At 34.2% G+C, this 22,149-nt stretch overlaps 1 protein-coding gene across 1 annotated transcript; it reads left to right on the top strand.

Moving 5' to 3' along the window:
• Positions 1 to 703: 703 nt before the first annotated feature.
• Positions 704 to 8,451, top strand: LOC115211674 (CD63 antigen). The gene is made up of 9 exons (XM_029780314.2): positions 704 to 860; positions 2,341 to 2,409; positions 3,430 to 3,639; positions 3,816 to 3,890; positions 4,718 to 4,816; positions 5,438 to 5,491; positions 6,636 to 6,767; positions 7,002 to 7,085; positions 8,109 to 8,451. Exons 2-9 carry the CDS (start codon positions 2,350 to 2,352, stop codon positions 8,181 to 8,183), a joined length of 789 nt encoding a protein of 262 aa, XP_029636174.1. The 5' UTR covers positions 704 to 860; positions 2,341 to 2,349; the 3' UTR covers positions 8,184 to 8,451.
• The last annotated feature ends 13,698 nt before the right edge of the window (positions 8,452 to 22,149 follow it).

Here is a 22,149-nt window from a genome sequence, read left to right as displayed (position 1 = left end):
ACTACTATTTAATTTCACTTTTCATGTGACAATAAAGCAAAATTTAATTTATTGTTTTCTATATTTAATTCGATTTTACTCCTAGTCATCCCGTTTTCCGAAATAAATACTCTAGTTTGATTATAATTTTTTCTACTTATACATATATTTTTGTCGAGCCCCCATATCTTAAGTTTCAGGCTTATAACTGTGTGTGTGTGTGTTTGTGTGGGTGCGCGCTAGTGAGTGTGGGTGTGTATAATAAAATTTATTTAAAACAAACTTTTTATTAATATACATATGTAGAAACATTCATTATTACTTATCTATCTCTTCAAGTATTTGACGTGGCTTAAGATTCACTTTATAGTTGTATGAAATGCTTGAAAATTTGTTTCCTTTATTGTTAACAAGAATTTACCCCCATTTACCCTACTCGACAGCAGAATTGTTGTTGCTGGAAAGTTTATTGCACAATATCCGTCAGTGTTTTATATCAAGATAACTTTTTATTTATTTGTTTAATAAGCATTTAACACGAGTCCTTTGGTATGTGCAAAGCAAAATATAGTTATTCTCAAAACTAAACCTATCGATATAATTTGAACGCAGAACGTCAAGTGTTTGTTTCTACGCCAACTCGAGTTATATTTTATAAAAATAATAATGCTGAACTCTGGAATATAGGACACTTGATAAGTGTTGACTGCTTACCAATGTGACGGATATGGATTTCTGGGAGAGGCTGTTGATATATATCCTAAATAGCAACAACGAAAGAAAAAAATAAATATAAAGTGTGACAACGTCAAAGTGGGAGGCGTTTATCTGAGACTGTGCGTGTTTGAACAAAAGCATTCAGTTCAGGCTTCTTGCGACTGGTAAGTTCGAAATAACATTTATATTCTTTGTTGTTTTACGATGTATACGGTCGACCAAGTATTAATCTTCAGTCATCAAATATTTTATTTGTAACATAGAATATGGTTTCAATATTTCTATATGCCACACCACCACCATATCGGTTTATTAGCATTTAATGAAAATCAATTAAAAATACCTATCTACATTTAAGAAACCTGATTTTTTTTTTTCTTTTTGAATTTGTAAAATACTATATTGTAACGTTCAGAGAGCAAAGGAGAAAATCGAATCGATATTTGTTTTATGAGTTAAAAAGTATGTATCCTTGTGTATTTTAACTTAAATTCCCTTCCCAAAGTATTGATAATGAAATCTTTCAAACTTAGAAATATAACCATTGTTCAAAAACGTTTCTACTTCCTTCGGCCTGCTTGTGTTCATTAAAATAATTTTTAATAGCTAGCTTTTGCCAAAGAAAAGTAATTCCATTATGAGTTCTATAAAGACTATATTTGGGCGAAGTGTCATGAGATTGTTCCAGGCGAAATAGATTGAGATCATATAAAAATACTCAGATACATAAATGGTTATTAATTCAGAGTGTAATTAATGTGAATTTTGATGTTTATATTTTCTATATTATGTCGTCAATGTGTCAAATAGAACTTGTAAAAACATTGTAAATGAGAAGTTACCTACTGCATACTTAGAGCTAAACGCTAAGTTGCAAAAAAGGAGATCACAGTTGATGTATATTCATCCGTGTGCATTCTTGACGGTATTGTTTTAGCGTAACATAATTGATGTATTGTAACAATTATACTTAATTATCGACGCCAGAAGCGTAATGGATAAGTACATGCGAATTCAGAACTCTATGATTCACCCTGTTTCTACTCAGTTTCTTTATGTACGTAATTTCGGTCGGCAGAACGAAAGTAAGAAACTTGTGGTGTAATACAGAGTTTATCAACTTAAAAACGAAGATACTACCAAATATAGCGAATACTTTTTCTCCCGCTTGGATACTTAAACGCTGTACAATATAGTAAATTTATTGATTCAACAGATTGTCTAATTTTTTAGTGAATGGGGATGCTATTTGTCATTACATTAACTTTGCATTTTTTTTAAAGGAGTGGTTACATTCTTTTCACATCAAATTAATTTACTTGTAAATTGTAATTCTACTGTTATTGTGATAACAGCTGACATAAATATTCGTTTGGTTTCAAGTTTTCAGGTCTTAACATGACAACTTGTTAAATTCGTTGATTTTATTTAAAATATCTTGCAACAGTTATGAAGATTAAAATATTTTAATTCCATTCTAAATGGTAACTTTGTACCTTTTCATGTCTAATCCTAATTTGTACAACGTAAATTATACGTTTTGAATTTTCTTTTGTAGCGCTTCTGTTAGTTTATGTATAGATTTTACATCTTTCTTGAATTCCAAGAACCAATCGAATTTTTCCTTTTATTTTTTTCTACAAGAGACGAATCATGTCTTGCCTACACAACTTTGGTCGGGTAATCCTCATAACATTAAACGTTATTTTCGTCGTAAGTATATTTTATTCCATTTGGGAAATTCAGTTTTCGATAAGAAACTGACGAAACTAGCATGTTAAACTAAAAAGGGAAATCTATTAATCTTATTCAGTAATATTTCCGATTCCGTAATCTTAGCTCTCTACACTAACTACTACGTTGTTTAGTTTTGTTCTGAGTCCAGATGTAGTTTGGGTTGACTTTGTGGTTCGCATTTGGGACGATAAATAGAAATCTACTGGATTTCAATGCAGTTAAACTCTCATCAAATTTAGTGTAAAAAAGAATATATTTCCAAGAGAATCGAACTGGATTTGAGAAACCACATATTTGTACAGATAATTTTTAGATTGTTGGTAGAAGCATCAATCTTGAAAATGACCAAGACTTAATTTTTTGAAGACTGAAATAGATTTGATTTAATATTACCAACTCAAATAAGTTTTAAAGTACCTCTGACTTTATAAATAACCATGTTGACTCTTCTTCGCCCTCTCGATTGAACCCACGCCCGCATACCCCGTGTAGTTTAGAGGGCTGTGTCTATTGCCTTCACAGGGTCATCTCTCTGAGACCCGTGAGATCGACATGGTTAATATTACTCTTGAATGGGTTCAAGGAGACTGGTGGAAGGGGAAGGTATGAAACGAATTGGAAGGCCAGCCTGCTGGGGAGAAAATCTGGGCGCAGTTAATGCGAGGAGGGGCTACTGATGAACATGGAATGATGAATAAGATTTACTTATTCAGGAGTACGTGAATGGAGGAGGAACGATACAAACCAGCTCCGAGGAGCTGATACTTCTTTATAGTCATGATAGAAATCGTAGACACTAAGTCTGTAGGATAGAAGTAAACTTTCCTTTATTGATTCTTGCCTTGCTTGGTAGATGGAATTTGGAAACAAATGCTAAGCCAATAAAGTGTCAATTCTTTCGAGTTTTAATTTTATCTAAATACTTCATTTATTTCTGGTTGATTTAACTATGTTAATTGTTTGAACTAATCTGACTTCGCTTTTTCTTTCGACAAGATCACTGGAATTGGTATTTTGGGCTTGTGTATATTTTTGAAAGTAGACCAAACCAGCAAAATTATTCAAGATGTAATTGAAGAACATGCCGATGCCAAAGACTTCACCAAATCTATCATAGTACTGGTAGTTTTGGGTGCAGCAATCTTGTTGATAAGTTCCCTAGGATGTTGTGCTGCAATCTTCGAAAATCGCTGCTTGCTAGGAATGGTACGTAAGCTATTTGTTCTACGTTCACAAAATTCATGTTAACCACATTGGTTTAAATGCAACTGTGTTAAAGACGTGCTTTAAATTAAGAGAAAAATTAAGTTCTGTAATATTTGCGGACGAGATTATCTGGCTTTCACCTTGTTTCAATGTTATTAAATTCTGTTTTCTTTTAGTATATTTTCCTATTGAGTGCTATTACTGTTGCTGAAACTGGAGCTGGTATTTTTGTAGCAGTTGTGAAACACAAGGTATTTAGTATATGCTCAGAAACACTGGATGTTTTCGGTTTGAACGGCAGTTTTTTCTAGCGGTGTCATGTGAAATTGTCACCCATAATTATGACCCTAGAATCGATCTATTGCATTTCAATCTCTTTTAGGGTTAGGGTTAGTTAGGGGTGGGTGAAAGGTATCTTTTTTTCTTCACATAAGTAAATAAACCCAATCTGTTTCTTAAACGAGGGACATATTCATACGGCACAGAATGCTTTTTAACTCAATAGACGTCACTGATTGGTTGAAATTGAAGAAAAAAACAACAAATATCTTACAAACTATAGAATTTTCTCAAAGCCAAGAGAAAAAGATGTTTTATAAACACATTCTACCAGTATACGAAGTTTAAAATTTTTTAGTTACCTAGAAATTGTTAAAAACTGCCGTTCAAACCGAAAAGATCTGAAACCCTTTTTGTAATGTTTCTTTTCCCCACCTAATTTCAATCATTTGTCCCGTCAGCCTGTATTTTTGTCTGGAAGGTAATAAATGTTTCAAATATCGATAATAAACAGTATTGCTAACGATTACAAAATTTTATACATTGCATTTTAATCATTCAGCTTATTTTCCATTTTTAAGCATTTCATGTATGATGTTAGTATTTTGTAACAATTGAACTTAGCTTGTTGGATACAAGACAGCAAATATTGTACCATGTATAAGAAAGGTAATTCATTGCCTTAGCTAATATTACTGCGTTGATTGTGTTTGCTCACCGGTTTGGTGTGCTGCGAATTGATCAAACAACGGTTAAAGTAATTTTGTTCATAGTTGTTTAACTTAATGCTTTGTTTCAGATCCGGAGTCATATTGCAGAAGCGGCCAACGAAGTGATTCGAGAGAAATATATCAAAGATAAAGAAATTTCTCGTACCATCGATATTCTTCAAGAGAAGGTATCTATCTGCTACTACAATCTTCGAATATTTTAAAATATTTTGTAGCTGAACTTGTAAGAATTCTTTTGCCCGTTTCCAGGAAATATTATGGAAAATGAATAGACTTATTTAAATTAAATACGCTTACTAATCTCTGGTCAGTTTAACAGTGACGTTTTCACTATTGACGAGATAACTTTCGAAATCGTTTAGTATTTCAACTTATTTGCCGTTTGAACTTCTAAGCTCAAATTGAAACAACTTTTATGCTAGGAACTTTTAATTTAAAAATTATGTCCATGAATGTATGCAAATTTCATTTAATTAAAAAAAAAAGTTATTAAACATCTCGAATCAGTAAATCGTATTTTTATTCGAAATGAATACCTTTTTTTTAAAAAAAAAATTCTAGCACTAAAACCGTTTAATATTGCAAATACTACCACCCAAGAAATCAAGTTGATATAAACTCTATTCTTGTCTTAAATTTGGTCTTCTGTTAACTCTTTGTAAAGGACTGAGGTGTGAAGGAAAGAAAAGTGGGTAGGTGCAGTTTGGTGTTAAGATTTAAAATCAAATGTATCCAATATAAAGATTGCAAAAATATCTCTGCATTAAAATGTTTTTCTAAAATTTCAGTTGAAATGCTGTGGAGCCAATAATTACACTGACTATTCCTTTTTGAAACTCGATGTAAGTGAAATTTTCTATGCTATCTAACTGGATTTATCTCTCCAACCACCCTGTAGGGATATAATTACATCATTAAGTCAGCGAAACGTCGTTAGTTGTAGAATTGTTACTTCATGCAAGTGAATATAAGTTAACTTTTAAGAGTTGTTAGTTCAGCTGCAACTGTTCCTGGTGAATGTAGTCAATTAGGTTGGTGACTGAAATGGTAGCAATATTGGTTAATATGACCTGTTAGGGAAATAAGAATATGCAGAGGTCGAAACCGCTCATATTCTATTCCTTTCAGAAAAGGGATTGTGTCTTAGTAAATGGGTATATCGATATTTTTTCAGTTTAGGAGTTAAAATAAAATTTTAAAGAACTTCTTAGAATTTTATATTAGCCAACTCAAAAAGGACATTTATGTTTATCTACGTCTGCTATTTTAAATTTCTGAATCAAATGATTTCAAATTTCAGAACGCGATGAACTATCTGGCGAGCTATTTTGAAGATCTACGACTAGAATGTAGAATGCCAAGCCGAGGGAATTATAACTTGGTTATAGAATTCCACTTTTAGTTAGAAAACAGTTAACAAATTTGAAAGAAAAGGAACATTTCATATTGACTTAAATTATAACTAGTGTATTGGTATTTCTTGACACTAAAAAAAATTGAAACCAAGACAGAATACTGAAGATGGGTCAGATGAATTTCTTCATTCAGTTTTCTTTCAATAAAGATATATACGAGCATGGAACTGAAGTGAATATTTTGCATCGGAAATTTTATCTTTACCATTAAAGTTTTATCCATTTACTCAATGACCACACATCACCAATAGATTGATTTTAGAATTTGGACACTTGAACTATAAGATTGTGGAAATATATCGTTTGTTGATTTTAAAATGTTGCAATTATCAATGCTTTTATTCAGTTGAACACATTTTTATATTACCACCAATAGAAAAAGAGCATGTTTGCAAAATATGTGCATTGGTCCTAAGATTTTAATATTTTTAAGAATGCCTTTATTATTTTAAAATTCTGTTCCTATGCAGATCTCATTGTTTAAAAAAAATTTTTTTTGAACAAGAACAATTCTATGGTTATAAAGTTGACAATGTACTTTGTACAGTAATTTTTTAACTTATTTCCGTAGGTTGGTAAAGTCCCATATTCTTGTTGTGTTATGAAAAGTGACGATGATAATCCTGTACCACAGAATAAGACCCTTTGTGAGCTAGAAGCTGTAAATCCCTTTTTACACGATGCAAAATATCTGCATACAGAGGTAATATTTTTCACGGATTTTATTGAATATCTTGATGTTTCCTAACAATTTCTATTGATGCACTCCTAAGAGACTAAAACTTCAGAAAGTTGCTTCGTCAAATTTAGTTTCTACTTTTAAAAAGGATATGCGAGTAGACGGCTATAAAGCTGTGATTGTAATTAGATTTTTCTGGCTAAAGAATTTGTTACTTCTAGATTTTAAAAATTTTGTTCCTTTTTTTTGAAAATTTAGGGTTGTGTTGATTCTTTGGAAGTACTGGTGAAGAAATACAGTTCTATTATACTTGGTGTTGCCCTTGGTATTGCTGCATTCGAGGTAAAGACTAACAGATCATTTTTACTTTGAGCTTGAAATTTTTTTAAATAGCAGCTAGGACTACATTATCCAATATGTCTTAAGATGAAGTGTTTTGCACTGACCCATTCTATCAATCATCTTTCTTGTAGGCACAGTCTACTTCAGACTTTTTAAGAGGGTAGGTTTAGGGGTTGAGAAGGATTTAACTGATATTGCGAGCAAGTCAAGCAACACTGGGTTTCTCAGACGTTTGTCGTCTTGCTGTGGTGAAGTTAATGTTTGGGAAAATCCTATTGAAGGATTGAATATTCACTTCATGAATTCTGTGAGGATATCAAATCTGACTATTCTCTAATAAACATTTAGAGCAGGCAGTAAAATCGTTTGCTTTAAATAGGAATCTGGACGAAAGCCTCGGCTTTAGCTTGAACACCAAAGAAAAAGAGGTTCTTGTGTGCGGCTAACAAAACATTACTTTGAATTGTTTTAGCATCATTTATAACGAAGATAATGGGTGTAATGTGACGGTTATTAATGTATTTGACATGTAAGAACTGGTTGTAATAGATATTCAGTATATTTTATCGTTTGGTAGTTGAGAATTTAAAATTTTAAAACTTTTTGTGGCGTGTTCCTTTTTGTCTCCATCAAATGGTAGACGGTGATCGTGAACTAGTCGCAGTTTATCAACTGTTAATTGACACTCAAAGGTAATGTTTGAAAAATCTTTTAGAAATTTGAAACAATTTCTTGTTCAATATATAAGGTTCCTTAAGTTCCTACACTTACAGAAAGTCTAACCGGCTTTCCTAATCTATATTCTGCTTTTCACAGCGATCGCATGTTATGCTTTAGACATGTTACAAAATCGGAGACAATCGAAATATATTTTGATGCAAACATTCATTTTCATAAAACTGTCTCTTATTAAATAAGAATTTATAAAACGTGAAACGTCCACGGTGTTGTTTCTTATTAGTGACACAATATTAACTTTTAAAAATGGGATGCATTGTAAAATATCTGAACTCTTATTTGCAGGTATTTTTAATATTTTTGGCATGTTGCATCTGTCGCGAGAAAACTGATGAAGATAGAATTGGTTTAATTCACTGAATTTCTAAGTCGTCTTTTTGAACTAATTGTTCAACCAACTGATTTCATGCCTTTCTGGAGACGCGGATTCATTTTCTTTACCCACCTCATATCTATATATATATATAAAATAAAATGACTGATCACAACTTCCTAGAGAAGACTGAAGATCAACTGAAACACTTCAATAAAATTTCTTTTCAGAATTTTTCTATAACATTATACAGTTAAGATGGTTGTTTTGTAAATTTCATCAAAATAAAGCTTTTTTTTTTTTTTCTCTCCCACACTTGCTAAATTTTACATTTGAATAAAAATTGTATATTCTTCTATTTGTTTGTCCATTTGACTGCGATCATCCTGGAGCACCGCCTTTAGTCGAACAAATCGACCCAGGACTTTTTGTAAGCCTAGCACTTATCCTATCGGTCTCTTTTGCCGAATCGCTAAGTTACGGGGACAAACACACCAGCATCGTTGTCAAGCGAAGGTGGGTGGAGACGCACGCGCGCGCCTGCACGTCGGGCTTTCAGTTTCCGTCTACGTTATCGTAGACACTTGCCCAACGTGCCACGCTCTGGGATTGAACCCAGAACCATGTTGCTGATAAGCAAGCTACTTACAAAGATAGTTTTTTAACTTTGTAATCTAACAATTACAACATTAGTTTTCGTTTTACCCATTGATGTTACTTTTAACTATAAATTGTTGATATATGTAAGCAACTTGCTAGCAGCGTGCATTAATTGCGTATTCATTTAACTTTTCATCTCTTGGACAAGCGGAAAGGGTGATAAAATGAGTCAGATTCTTTGCCAATTATCTGTTTACTGACGATTATTGCGTATTTTAAAAATGAAAGCTTTTGTACTAATTGTCCTTGAACTTTGTTCGTTTATCGACTTTATCGTTATTCCTAACAATAACTGGGGTATCAGTTTAACGATAAAAGATATATTAATTACAAACTTCAATGTTTTGGAAAGTTTATAGACTGCTTCTAAAATATAACAGCGAAGCAATTAGCTGTTATCTGTATGTGATACTTCCTGTATCTTAATCATGCACTGTCCATCCTCCGCGCGCACACACATCTTTGTAGATATACGAATATTTAAAATGAGTTTGAGCTGCAATATTTGGTTCAAAACGATCATTTATCGATGTCATTCAAATTTTATTTTGGGCAAAATGGATTGAAGCTAAAAACATCGAAGATTCTAGTAATAAAACGAAACTAAACAATTAAAACAGTAATTTAATTATACTGCAGCGAAAGTTTTAAATTTCAAATTCGTCATCCTTTCAAATGACGACCTACGGAAATAATAATACTGAATAGTGTTTATCAGCAGCAACATCAAGGCAGATGAAACTATCTTTTTAGGCTGTATTGCCAAATACTGACGCAGATTCTGAATTACAAGAGATTTAACTTGCATTATATATCCTACCAAATTACTGTAACCCTCTCACCTACTGTACTGAATCTGAAATTCTTCGTTATTTACACACGTACATTGAAAACCTCCTTGTTAATTTCACATGTGTTCTGGTCCATTATCACTATTTACATCAATTACTTCCGTCGGTCATTATTTGACAAGCTCCTTTTAGATTTTGTTTCTTGATTAACTACAGTCTGAAACATAGAACGTTATTTCACTTCCTTACAGCGTGAAATTAACTTGCACGTTTTCTTTTCGTTCTCGATACAATTTTAGATCTATTACCATAGACTGAGGACTCTATCTCGGGACTGAACTTGAATTATACTACTACAAATTTCTGTGATCTTACCTCTTCTACTGAAGCTATATTCCCTCCGAAGTTAACATTTGCCCGTACTGTTGGTTAAAACAGATTAAATTATGTATAGATCATAGTAGCCACAAGTCTATTTGTCTTTCACAAAATAATTTTCAAATTATAGTTTTTCTTGAAAGCGAGCTATCAGTCCTGAAACTCTAACCGAAAGATAACTGAAAACTAATCTTTTAACTTCTTGGGTATTACTTTTGACTAACGAACTAGATACATGAACAAATTATAGGTCTAATTTGAAAATGTATCTGCTCATAATCTATTTTTAGATAGTGTAAATAAGCATTTATAACGGCCATTACTATCTCTAGAATTATCTATTGCTAACAACTTAATTTAATACGAGTTTTCATTTGAACTTATGCAATTGATCCTTCGCTATGTTAATTTATTACTTACGTTACGGTCTTAATCTGAAGTTAAGACCACATGAATATTGTGAAGAAATAACTACCCATTTTCAGAATTCATATACTGCTAATCAAACATTACTGCAATAATAGTTTATCGAAAAACAAGGGTCTACTTCTGCACACCATCAACTGGATAGTGTTCTAAGGAGGAATATGTACATCTTCATATACTAAGTTTCTTGTTTCTTTCTGTATTTGAGCTTAGTTTTATTTATCTGAATGTCATACAATGCTGTAAATTGCTCTTGTTATTTTTCCATCGCTGTTTTTGCATTAGTAAGTTAGTGTCCTTCGAACATAATGTTCTTCATTACCATTACAACTTATGTAAAAATGTTTTCCAGCATTGACACTTGAAATCAACTTAAGTGCTAGACTAGTACTAATTTATTCGGACGAACAAGATTCCGAATGTAAACGAACTAAATACTGCAAAGTGTTTATTTTGCCATTCACTGCCCTAGTCGTAGCTAGTGGATATTTTGATGTTTAATGTTACCGTATATATGTTCCACCATAAACACTTTTATCGTAAAATCAAGTTACTGATTTACTAATGGTAACAATGCATTAATTAACTCATACACAATACTTCAAGGAACTTGCAATAAAGAACAAAGAAATACAGTTGTTGAAATGTGGTCATAATGAGACACCATCTCCAAGGGTTTAGTAGTGTATCGACCTCAGTACTTACTCCAGTATGGTACTATATAAATCTCTGAACCACTGTGACGGGACACGATCTAAACACCAATTTTTTTCTTTTATATACATACAGTTTCTGTCTCACAAGTTCTGCTGACAATGTCCACCCAAGGCGATAGTAAAGGGCACTTAGTGTAGTTGACGGGTAGTGTGACTGCCCTGGAAGCAAACTTCTTGGATGCAAGCTTGAGTATGTGATTAGTTTACATGAAATTCAAACATCCTTAACTGCACTGGAAAGATAAGTAGCACTTAAACACGATCAACGAACATTTAAGCATCTCCAAGTGGAAACTAAACGAAAGTAAAGGATAGAAGCCTAATATTCTTCCGTTCCGTATCTGAGGCGCCATAACAAGTATAATACTCATAATAGTAACACTATGTTAACCAACCTTAATATCAAGTGGTCATCTCGCCTATTCAATTTTGAATATTTAGTGTATTTACTACAATAGTTCCGGCTCTTCTGAATTAGCAGGCTGTACCGATCCCACATAATGTACCTTTTCTTCGCTTTTAGTCTGTCTCACTTCATAATATACCCTTCGCCTAGATCAGTAACATTCAATTTCTATCTCTGCACAATGTCCCTCAACACAATTTGAAATTATGGACTTCACCAGTTTTGGTACCATTCAAAGGCTATTAAACTAAATAATGACATTTATAGTAAAGTATATATAAACTTTATGCCTAAGGAATAATAATAATCCTTTCTACTAAAGGCACAGGGCCTGAAATTTTGTAGGGAGGAGACTAGTCGATTACATCGACTCCGAAAAGATGAAAAGCAAAGTTGACATCGGCGTAATAATAATAGTAATGATAATTTTTTCTTTTATATACATACAGTAATGGTGATAATAATAATAATTTGGCCAAAATGACGTCAGATCAGAGGAAATATTAACATTGACAAATAGTAAAAAATGAAAATAATAATATCAGTGATAATAATAATAATGAAAGGAAGCGGTTGGAATCTCTCTATATTCTGATTGATAATACATCTAGTGATAGTGTCACAATAAAAACACTGGTAATTGCACAACCTGATAATCACTCTCTCATATGAGTGACAATGAACAAACAAACTATTGTGAATAACGGTGGAAATGAAACTGAAGCCCTTGATAGTGACATTGTTGCACTCGGCAGGCTCAGAGATACTGGTCCGACTTCAGCCTGTTGTTATCCAGCCAGGCACCGGCACACACGACATAGATGGAATGAACAAGTCAATGCTGTGGTCATAGAGTGTTACTCTCTGACCAACCCTGTATACGAAAATGGTGTTCATATTAGGGGATACCGACAATGAATGTATGATCAAAGGAGAGAAAGAAGATTGTTTTAACTCACTGAACAGAAATTATGTGATCAAGTTAGAGCGATAAGAAAAAAGTCGTTGGGGTATTTCTTCCAACTGTTTTCGTTCTGAGTTAAAATTCCGCTGAAATCAATTTTGCCTTCCATCTTTTCGGAGTCAATAAAATACAGTATCAATAAAATACTAGGGTTGATGTAATCGACTCGCATCTTTCCTCAAAACTGCGTGCTTTGAGTCAAAATTAGAAAGAATTATTAAAGTGGGAATAGACAAAAATTTCACTTTTTGTGGGGTTCTGGTCAGTTAGAGAATCCTTGTACTGGAATATACATTACTATCATAACGCTATGAATGCCTGTACGCACGTGTGCACGCTCTGTTTCGTATATTTTCAAATAGAAATAGCAAACGAAAAAGTATCATGATGTAGATCTATAGCAAACAACTATAAGACGCAGTAGATCTGTAAATTGAAATCACAAGGCCTGTTTCTAATACATTGAAAGCAGAATGCATTATGATAGCAACTAATGGTCAAAGGCTATAAACTAGGTACAACCCAATCAATGTGCTAAAAGACACTTGAAGAAAAGCTTTGAGAGTTCACAGTAATTACCCCAAATGGGATATCCTTTGGTAATCTGACATTCATCGTTTACGATGTGTACCATGATAATGATGGCGATGACGACATATTGAAATAAAAGTAGATTATGATTGTTGTTTCTCTGAATGTCTGTTCTGTTCACCAACTGATGTAAATGTATTAACGAGCTGAATATTTTGACTAAGCAGTAGCATGTACTTAAAACTAGATAAGGTTGAATTCTTTCGTGCATGAAGATGAGAATTTAAGTAAACTAGAAGATTTAAGGTTCATGAAGTGAAGTGATCTCACTAACTTTTTTAATACGATACTCATCAGAAAACTGTATGTTGACCTTAAGGTCACACTGATTTATAAGTTTTTCACATCGTAATGTTGCATTCAAAAATAGGATTCATTTGCTTTTTTAGAAGATAAGTAGAATAGGAGCCAAAGCACAGTTTTCAACTATAGCGCTCATCTTTTACGAATTTGTTGTGAGAAGAGCTGAAAATGATTTACTCAGTTATATTGTTACTGATGCTAAGTCGCAGGTCGGTCCTGACTGAGAGCTATGACCAAAAGTATTCCAGCAACAACCATCCCATTTGTTTTCAGATATGATTGTTATGACTTAGATATCACTTTTAAGACGATAAAGTATTATTTAAGAGAAATATGACTATTATTTCTTGCAAGACAAACGATTGTTACATAGAAGGTCTTTTGTTGGTTCAAATTACATTTGTATTGTTAAGTGATGTTTTATGGATTTTTATTCAGGCGATTTAGTTATGATTTCCCAGCTCTATAATAATTGTCTGGCTTAGACTTAAGAGAATAATAGGTAAAATAGTTTCAAGTAAAGGTTACGTGCATTTGATAAGACGAATAACGGTCGAAACAATGGTATTTCCTGACTCACACAATTCTTATAGCCAATGTTTTCAGTGCCTACACAATATCTTACTGTGCTTGGTATAAAAGACTTACAATTAGTCGGCTGGGCAATGTGGTAGACATTCAGCAACCGAGTTGACATCGTGTATCTCGGCATTGATACTTTATTTTGTCTCTGTCAAAATACCTTAACTTTCATCAGCCCTTGCTATATGGCTGTAAATCAGTCCATAGTATGTACCCGTTGTCACTGGAAGCTACGAAAGACTGACGCATTCATAACTCTTGTTAAGAGGGAGACTCCGCCCACAGATCATACTTCAACATTTTAGAAAAGTCTCACTGAATAATGTAGGGTTCTCTGCACACACGGTTGGAATACCTTTAATCATATTTCTGATCGATCACAGTTAGCCTGGGGTAATAAACAACCCCAGCAACTATAACCACAACAAGTGAAAGAACTGAACAACACGTGGTTCTTAGCTTGATATAAAAAGCAAAACACCCGCTCGCATTCTCTTAAAAAGGGCGCTCTTACCATAAAATGTTAAGTTCAGCATTGCCAGCTAACTAAACACTCGTCAACATTGCTTCTCTTTACAGTCGAACAATATCACCACTTAGTACACTTAGTGATATGACGTGCGTGTACACGTCGGATGAAAGAATAGTATTACCCAAATAAATATTTGGATATGGTTATCTAGAATAATCTATCATAGAATTATTATGTTCACACCGAATGCACTCCGTACTACTCCAACGTAGTTACGATATTAAACTAACACAATAACCAATGCGGACGATCAACGCTGTCAACTGCCACTGACACGTGACATTCTCTTACTAGGATCGACACACGGTCTCAACTCCTAGATTCCATTCTGAGCAATTATCCTTGACGTCAACTTAGAGAACATCGAAGTGAACAGCAGCTACATCGATGTTATTAGTTTGGAAAGTCGAGTAAGTTTATGGATGCTACTCTTCTTCTTTTGACTAACTTTTATGAAAAAAAAAAAACAACAAAAGAGCAAACAAAGTCTTAACTACTTGCACAGCTCAACATTAATTAGTATTTGTTGCTTGATGCATTACCGACCTACTTTCTGTATCTCCAAGAGCGAGAGGGAAAGGCAGTGATATATATATATATATTATATATATATATATATATATATATATATATAGAGAGAGAGAGAGAGAGAGAATAGAATGTGGAAGAAAGTGGAAACGTTGGATTTTTAAATACCAACGTTGATGGAATATGTAGTTAACGTTTATATAATACATGTTAATAGCTGAACAAAAGGCCATAGTTGATCGTCGATCTTTTAAATTTATTTGTAAGTGCTTGCAAGTCTTCCTTCTTATAGGTGATGATGGTGTAATTGTCGGTGTAAAGTAATTTGCGAGCAGTGATTATATCAATTTTTGTTTTTGCTTTCAGTCATCTGATGTTAAACAGCCAAGCTTGTAAAATTGATGCTTTTTGAGCATTCCTGAAAGTTTCTTTAAGTATGGCACTAAAAAAGGATGGGTGTTAAGACACCTCCCTATTCATACCTATATTTGTTTGGAAACGATTAGTGATAAGTTGGTTCAGTGAGATGGTACCCGTTACACCATTATATAGCAGTGTAGTTAGCTTAACGAGCTTTGCAGGTATACAACTCGCAGTATAGTATGCTGTAGGGTCGAAGGTTTTAAGGCCGACAAAAATATCATAGAGTAATATGTTTGTTCTTGACATTTCTCTTGTCTCGTTTCAGAGTGATGACCATTGTACCTCATTTAGCTTGAAAGCCACGTGGCGATTCAGACAAAATAAAAATTAAATGTCTGAAAAGTATGATTCTGTTGAGTATAATCCCAGTTGCAGATAGTAGAGCTATTCCATGGTAGTTTTGAAGTGAGATCTCTTTTTCTTTTTGAGTCGTATATTGATACTCAATCTTTGAAATCCTGAGGTATAATTTCTTCACTCCATATATATAACCTCCTAAGTATTTGTAATTTTCGCTGGTTTGCAATACGATTACGACGGTAATCATATTGCAAACCACTGAATATTACAAATACTTAGGATGTTACATCTCAATATTAGAAACATGGCGACAAAAGTAGAGCTGAGGTATGTGGGCTACTTTGTTCATATGTCTGATACCCGTCTTCCTAAAGCAGTTTTTAATTCAGAACAGCAAACAAAAGCTTACGTTAGCGAAGCTAAAAAAAAAAAGCAATACAGCTAGTTGCTGAAACGGTACTAAGCGGTACAACTGGTCATAGAACGCATTAGTTGGCGCTCAGCCGTATTCAAATGATAAAAAATAAAAACCCCAAAACATACAAGTACACCAGCTACAAGAAATGGAATGATGAAACTCGGTCCGCGTTCCAAAAATCCAGCAACAACCCTTTACGATCCGGTTTGCATATATGTACTTCCGGATGGCAGTAACGAGAGGATCATCGTTGCCAATGGCGGACAGCTAAGAAAATACAAGTTATTATTAAGGGGAACACCAAACTGTAAATTATTGTTATGTATATAATGTTTAGGATGAATGATGACGGAGAGGACAGTGATGAATTGTTTGAAAGATGAAAAGAAGTATGCAGTAGGTACTTTCTTAACATAATGGTTCAGTTCTGCTAAGAGATAGAAATGTACAATTTAGACATCGGCAACAAAAAACTTGACAAATATTCAAAATATCGTTCAGCAAATTGCATTATAGGAAAACTCCCGAGACTCTATCTCGCGAATGATTTTAGTTAATTTCAATTTCAACTTGTGAATGCAAAGAAAAATTATGCTTCTGAATTATGTATTTGATTAGATTAAGAAACAGATTGATGGTGTTTTGATAATTCCAAATAGATGGACTTCTGTCACTGACTGTCGAATCATAAAATAATTAGAGAGCATCTACGTGGCCATATCTCTCAAATATTACAATCAAACATAAAATAAGGCAAGGATGTTCACAGCTATAATTCTAATGATCATAGGTCTGATGGATCAAGGGGGACACATTGTGAAACAACGGAACGGATATGTGTACTGGTTGGGTCTTCATTGTCGCTGTGGTCTTTGGTGGAAGATTTTAATGGATTAAGTTGGTTGCGTGTGTTGTAAACAGAAATAGAACTTGCAAATATTTTACAATACGTTTATTTAAGGGAAGGCTGAACGCACGTGCGCACACATCCATTCATCTATCCATATATATATATATATATGTACACACATATGCATGTATGTTCCTATATATATATATATATATATATATATATATATATATAAGTAATGTCTAATGGCACTTTAATATGGCTGTCCGTAGGAACCAACGTTGCTACCGTTTTTAACCCTAGGAAGAGCCTCCTCCAACTGGTTATCGATGCAATCCACACCCAATCTATATTGCAAGTAGAGGAGCGAACCCCTACCATCTTATAGCAGATGACGGGATCACCAGACAGTGTGGTTTCGAGCCATAATATTCATCCTCAGTAGTGGTGAACACCCATCTGCCAGAATTAGCAGTATTTCGCTCCAGCTCACAATATATAGAGAAATAAGTGACAACAAGTTACTGATCTTGCAACAAGCAAAGCAGCTAGTTAGAAAATCTTTATAAAAGATGAAAGTTGAAACTATATTGCTAGAAGATGGCCTTTGCAGAGAAGTGAGATACATGCTCCTTGATCGCTCCCAACGTCTGCTAATGATCCTCGCGGGCTTTACTTTTCACATGGGAAAAGCGCACGAAACTCAAGTACATTCACTATTCTTCTAATTTTGTGGCGTGTTCTCCTGCAATCTGATTTGTCGATAAATAAAGTGTACATGTGAAAATTACATGTTTCAATTGTGGTTCACTAATAGCACTAATCTGGTAATTTAGAAAAAGGGGTTCAAATCCTAGGATTCGTTACACGACAATAACAACTACCAAGTTTTTACAATTTCTGGGAATAGTATTTTCTTAATTTCGGCTCAAGTTAAGTAGTAAACAAAGTAAACAAAGTTTGCTGATACTATTGATGTATACTCGAAATTTCAATATGTGTTAAAATAGAAGGAAGCACTTACATATGATTACTTCAATGCTATCCTATATGATTCTATAAAGTTATAATTAGTAAGAGAAATAAAGCAGAATCTTATGTAATAACTCAACAGAAAGAATAAATTTATTACAAAGGAAGAACATTAGAATATCAGTACATAAAGATATACTACCCACTGGGTAAAGTAAAAGCTGTGGGTCGACAAATCAGTTAACTATCGCCAGCAGATATGGAACATTAGATAGGAGGTATTTATAACAGAAACTGAGAACTTCAAACAATATAAGACGGAGGAATTATCTAGACACTTAAAACGAGTGAAAGTAATAAAATCAACTTAAAACGAGTGAAAACGAAACATGCAGAGAGCAGTACATCTAATTATAGACATATAAGAAAAATATTTCATTGTGAAAGATAGGGATGATGGGAATAGTTCAATTACCTCTTAAAATTAAACACCTCTGTCGCTTATATTATGTAGAATATGAATTTAAATAATACAAAATTTACTAGTTATTGATTAAACCTTGCACACATCTTTAAATTTTGTTCATGAGTTTTGCTATAAAATCGTTCATACATTTAATATCAAGTAAATGTTTACGATAGAGATCTAAGGCATTCTACAGGATACGACAAAGTTGTTATACATAATCACAGATCACGTGGAATTGCAAATTAACTAAATTAATTTTTTTCTCTAGCTGTGAGCTGGCAGATTCGTGAGCGGGCAAAATGCTTAGCGGCATTTCGTCTGTTTTTCCGTTTTGGGTTCAAATTCTGTCGAGGTCGACTTTGCCTTTCATCCTTTCGGGATTGATAAAATAAGCACCGGTTGAGCATTGGAGTCGATGTAATCCACTTACCCCTTCCCCGGACTTGATAGCCTTGTGCCAAAATTTGAAATCAATATTATTTTATTTGTATGTTCCAATTTGAAATCTACTTGGGTAACTTTGTATCTAATCCCTCGGAGCTGATAAAATAAGTACCAGTTATGGCTGCCTCGGTGAATTCTATCGACTCTATCTTTGCCATTACAAATTTACAGCAGTCTTGTACCAGCGGAAGAAATCCTAATTCGCTGATGCCACTTTTTTTATTGATATTTTCATTCTAATTTCATAGAATATTTTCACTCCCACTTGATTTTTTTCCCCTCAATTTTCTAATTCTTCCACATTTTCAGAACATCCAGTTGTGCTAATCATTTTTGACCTTCGTCGGTACATACTGTGTAACATCATTTGTCCAGTTTGTGGAAGGGGAAAATCCGTATTCCAATTATAAACAATCATGGTTAGTAGTAGAGTGAAAATCAACAGAAAGATCAGTTAATAAGATAATTACTTTGCATTTGTTGTCAACAGCAACTATTAAACTGTTCACAATTTTTGTGAACGTATTTTCCAGTAACGTGATGCTTCTCAAAATTGTATTATGAACAGTCAAATGAATTTAGGTCAGTAAAATTATGTATACTTCTCGAATATACAACTAGCAGTAATTTGTTTATTTAACTGCAATAAAACTAATTGTTCAAATGATTTAATTATGCAGGATAGATAGCAAAAGAGGGAAAAATATATAATTGGGAACGATATTATTGACAAGGACACATTTTTTGAGAAGTAGTCGCATCAATTTATAAGTGTCAGAATTCATTGGAAACTGATTTCTCTGAATCAAATCAACTAATATCAATACTATCATTAATACAATTATTGATATTTCCTTTTTCGTCCATTTCAAACATGGTAACCGCATATATCAAAATAAAAAGCAAATGACTTTTTAGGTGGAGTCCAGTTACAATTTTCTTCGGGTCGAGTAGTCCATCCCGCTCAAAAAGATGTTTAAGGATGATGAACGAAACACCCATGCTTCCAAGGGTGAATTATTCAAACCCCAATTAAAGAAACAATTAAAAGAAGGTCCCTCAATTACAATACATAGACAGAAAGACGGGAAATGTTGACTACCATATCTCCAGCACAAAGCGAGAAATGTATAAAAGGCATGTGACGTTCAATATGGCATGTGAGGAAAGGAAGGAAACATGTGACGGTGGTGGTTCTGTCTCAATAAAGATATGATAAAAAGAAAAGAAAAAAATTTCCATACATGCTCCCACGAAGAATGTTTATCATCGTTTTTGGGATGGCGAGTAAGCAAGGTGATATACAGAAATGTACCACCATAAATATAAAATACTTTATTATGATCTTGCAGATTCATTGAAAAATTTGCTATTCGAGGTTAACTCCTGTCACAAGAATTGAGCTGAAATAAAATTAGAGGTATTGTTATGGTCCACACAGGAAAACTTGCAAAAGATATCCAACCTAATTTACTTGGAGAGAAGAGGCCCAATAAGAATTGCGGTAGAGGGCTTGTGTTAAACTTGTGGTTGCACTAGCCACCAGAGGGCCTTTCTACCCTTAGACAGAGGTTGTAAAACTCCTTGGTGCCAATGTCACCACAACAGCAATAACTGTAACAACAAGAACAGCATTAACCAATAACGGCATCAAAAACCCAAATCAGTTACGAAGTAGCGAATGTATTTAAACGCTACCAGCATCAGCACCAGTGGTACTATCACTGCGGCCACCTTCGAAACAGAAAGCCTTACAGAAATGCCCTCCTCCAACCAACACCGATACAGCACAAGCACAAATGACGATAAACGTGCAGGTAAAGGCGGCGAGCTGGCAAAATCGTTAGCACGCCGGGCGAAATGCTTGGCGGTATTTCGTCTGCCGCTACGTTCTGAGTTCAAATTCCGCCGAGGTCTACTTTGCCATTCATCCTTTCGGGGTCGATTAAATAAGTACCAGTTATGCACTGGGGTTAATGTAATCGACTTAATCCGTTTGTCTGGCCTTGTTTGTCCTCTCTGTGTTTAGCCTTTGTGGGTAGTAAAGAAATAGGTATTTCGTCTATCTTTACGTTCTGAGTTTAAATTCTGCTGAGGTCGATTCTGCCTTTCATCCTTTCGGGGGTCGATAAATTAAGTACCAGTCGCTCACTGGGGTCGATCTAATCGACTGTCCCCCTCCCACAAAATTTCGGGCCTTATGCCTTAGGGTAGAAAAGAATAAACGTGCAGGTATGCACCAGTATGTCTTCATTCCTCATCTTTTGAGACGTCATCAAATGACAAGAAGGAAAAGGAGAAAACTCAGAGGAGCAAAGAGAAAAAGGATTATAGATCCTCCTCCTCTTCCGACACCCACACACACGCACGCACGCACGCACGCACGCACGCACGCACGCACGCACGCACGCACGCACGCGCACAATCGCCAGTGAAGTAGACAGGGATGGGACTAATTACCCTCACCATCTAGTAAACCACTAAAGCCACATCGAGAACAATAAAAGTAACCAAATCCACAGGCGCAGGAGTGGCTGTGTGGTAAGTAGCTTGTTTACGAACCACATGGTTCCGGGTTCAGTCCCACTGCGTGGCACCTTGGGCAAGTGTCTTCTACTATAGCCTCGGGCCGACCAAAGCCTTGTGAGTGGATTTGGTAGACGGAAACTGAAAGAAGCCCGTCGTATATATGTATATATATATATATATATATATATATATATATATATATATATATATATATATATATATATATATGCGTGTGTGTGTTTGTTAGTTTAGTTAGTTAAGTTTTTGTGTCTGTGTTTGTCCCCCTAGCATTGCTTGACAACCGATGCTGGTGTGTTTATGTCCCCGTTATTTAGCGGTTCGGCAAAAAGAGACCGATAGAATAAGTACTGGGCTTACAAAAGAATAACCTATTTTCGCGTCAGCCACATTAAGAAAATACGTAAACATAAGAACACTAAAAATACTAAAAAGTGTCAAAACCCCCCCCAAAAAAACTGTTGAAACATGCAAAAATTAATTCTGTCAATTTCACTGTTGTAAATAGAAACAGCAGTAAATTGATGGAGTGTCTATCAAAATATCTCAAGGATAAAACTGAAACAAAAGAAGAGCTTTACGGAATTCATCCTCAAAATGCCAAAAATAGACTACAAAGAAAACGCCCGCAGATTTCTAAACGGATTAAAGCATAAATTCCTTTCCTGTGTCGGAATTTTCCGGAAAAAGTAGACAAAAAAATTCTACTGAAG

The sequence above is a fragment of the Octopus sinensis genome, linkage group LG5 (assembly GCF_006345805.1).
Source record: "Octopus sinensis linkage group LG5, ASM634580v1, whole genome shotgun sequence".
In the NCBI taxonomy this organism is placed as follows: domain Eukaryota; kingdom Metazoa; phylum Mollusca; class Cephalopoda; order Octopoda; family Octopodidae; genus Octopus; species Octopus sinensis.
This window is presented reverse-complemented; position numbering and strand designations above follow the sequence as displayed.

Excerpts from the sequence above, each read along its gene's own strand:
- LOC115211674 (XM_029780314.2), top strand. The coding sequence starts at position 2,350 with ATGTCTTGCCTACACAACTTTGGTCGGGTAATCCTCATAACATTAAAC. Across the intron at positions 4,817-5,437 it reads TCGATATTCTTCAAGAGAAG|TTGAAATGCTGTGGAGCCAA; the intron begins GTATCTATCTGC and ends CTAAAATTTCAG. Across the intron at positions 5,492-6,635 it reads ATTCCTTTTTGAAACTCGAT|GTTGGTAAAGTCCCATATTC; the intron begins GTAAGTGAAATT and ends TTATTTCCGTAG.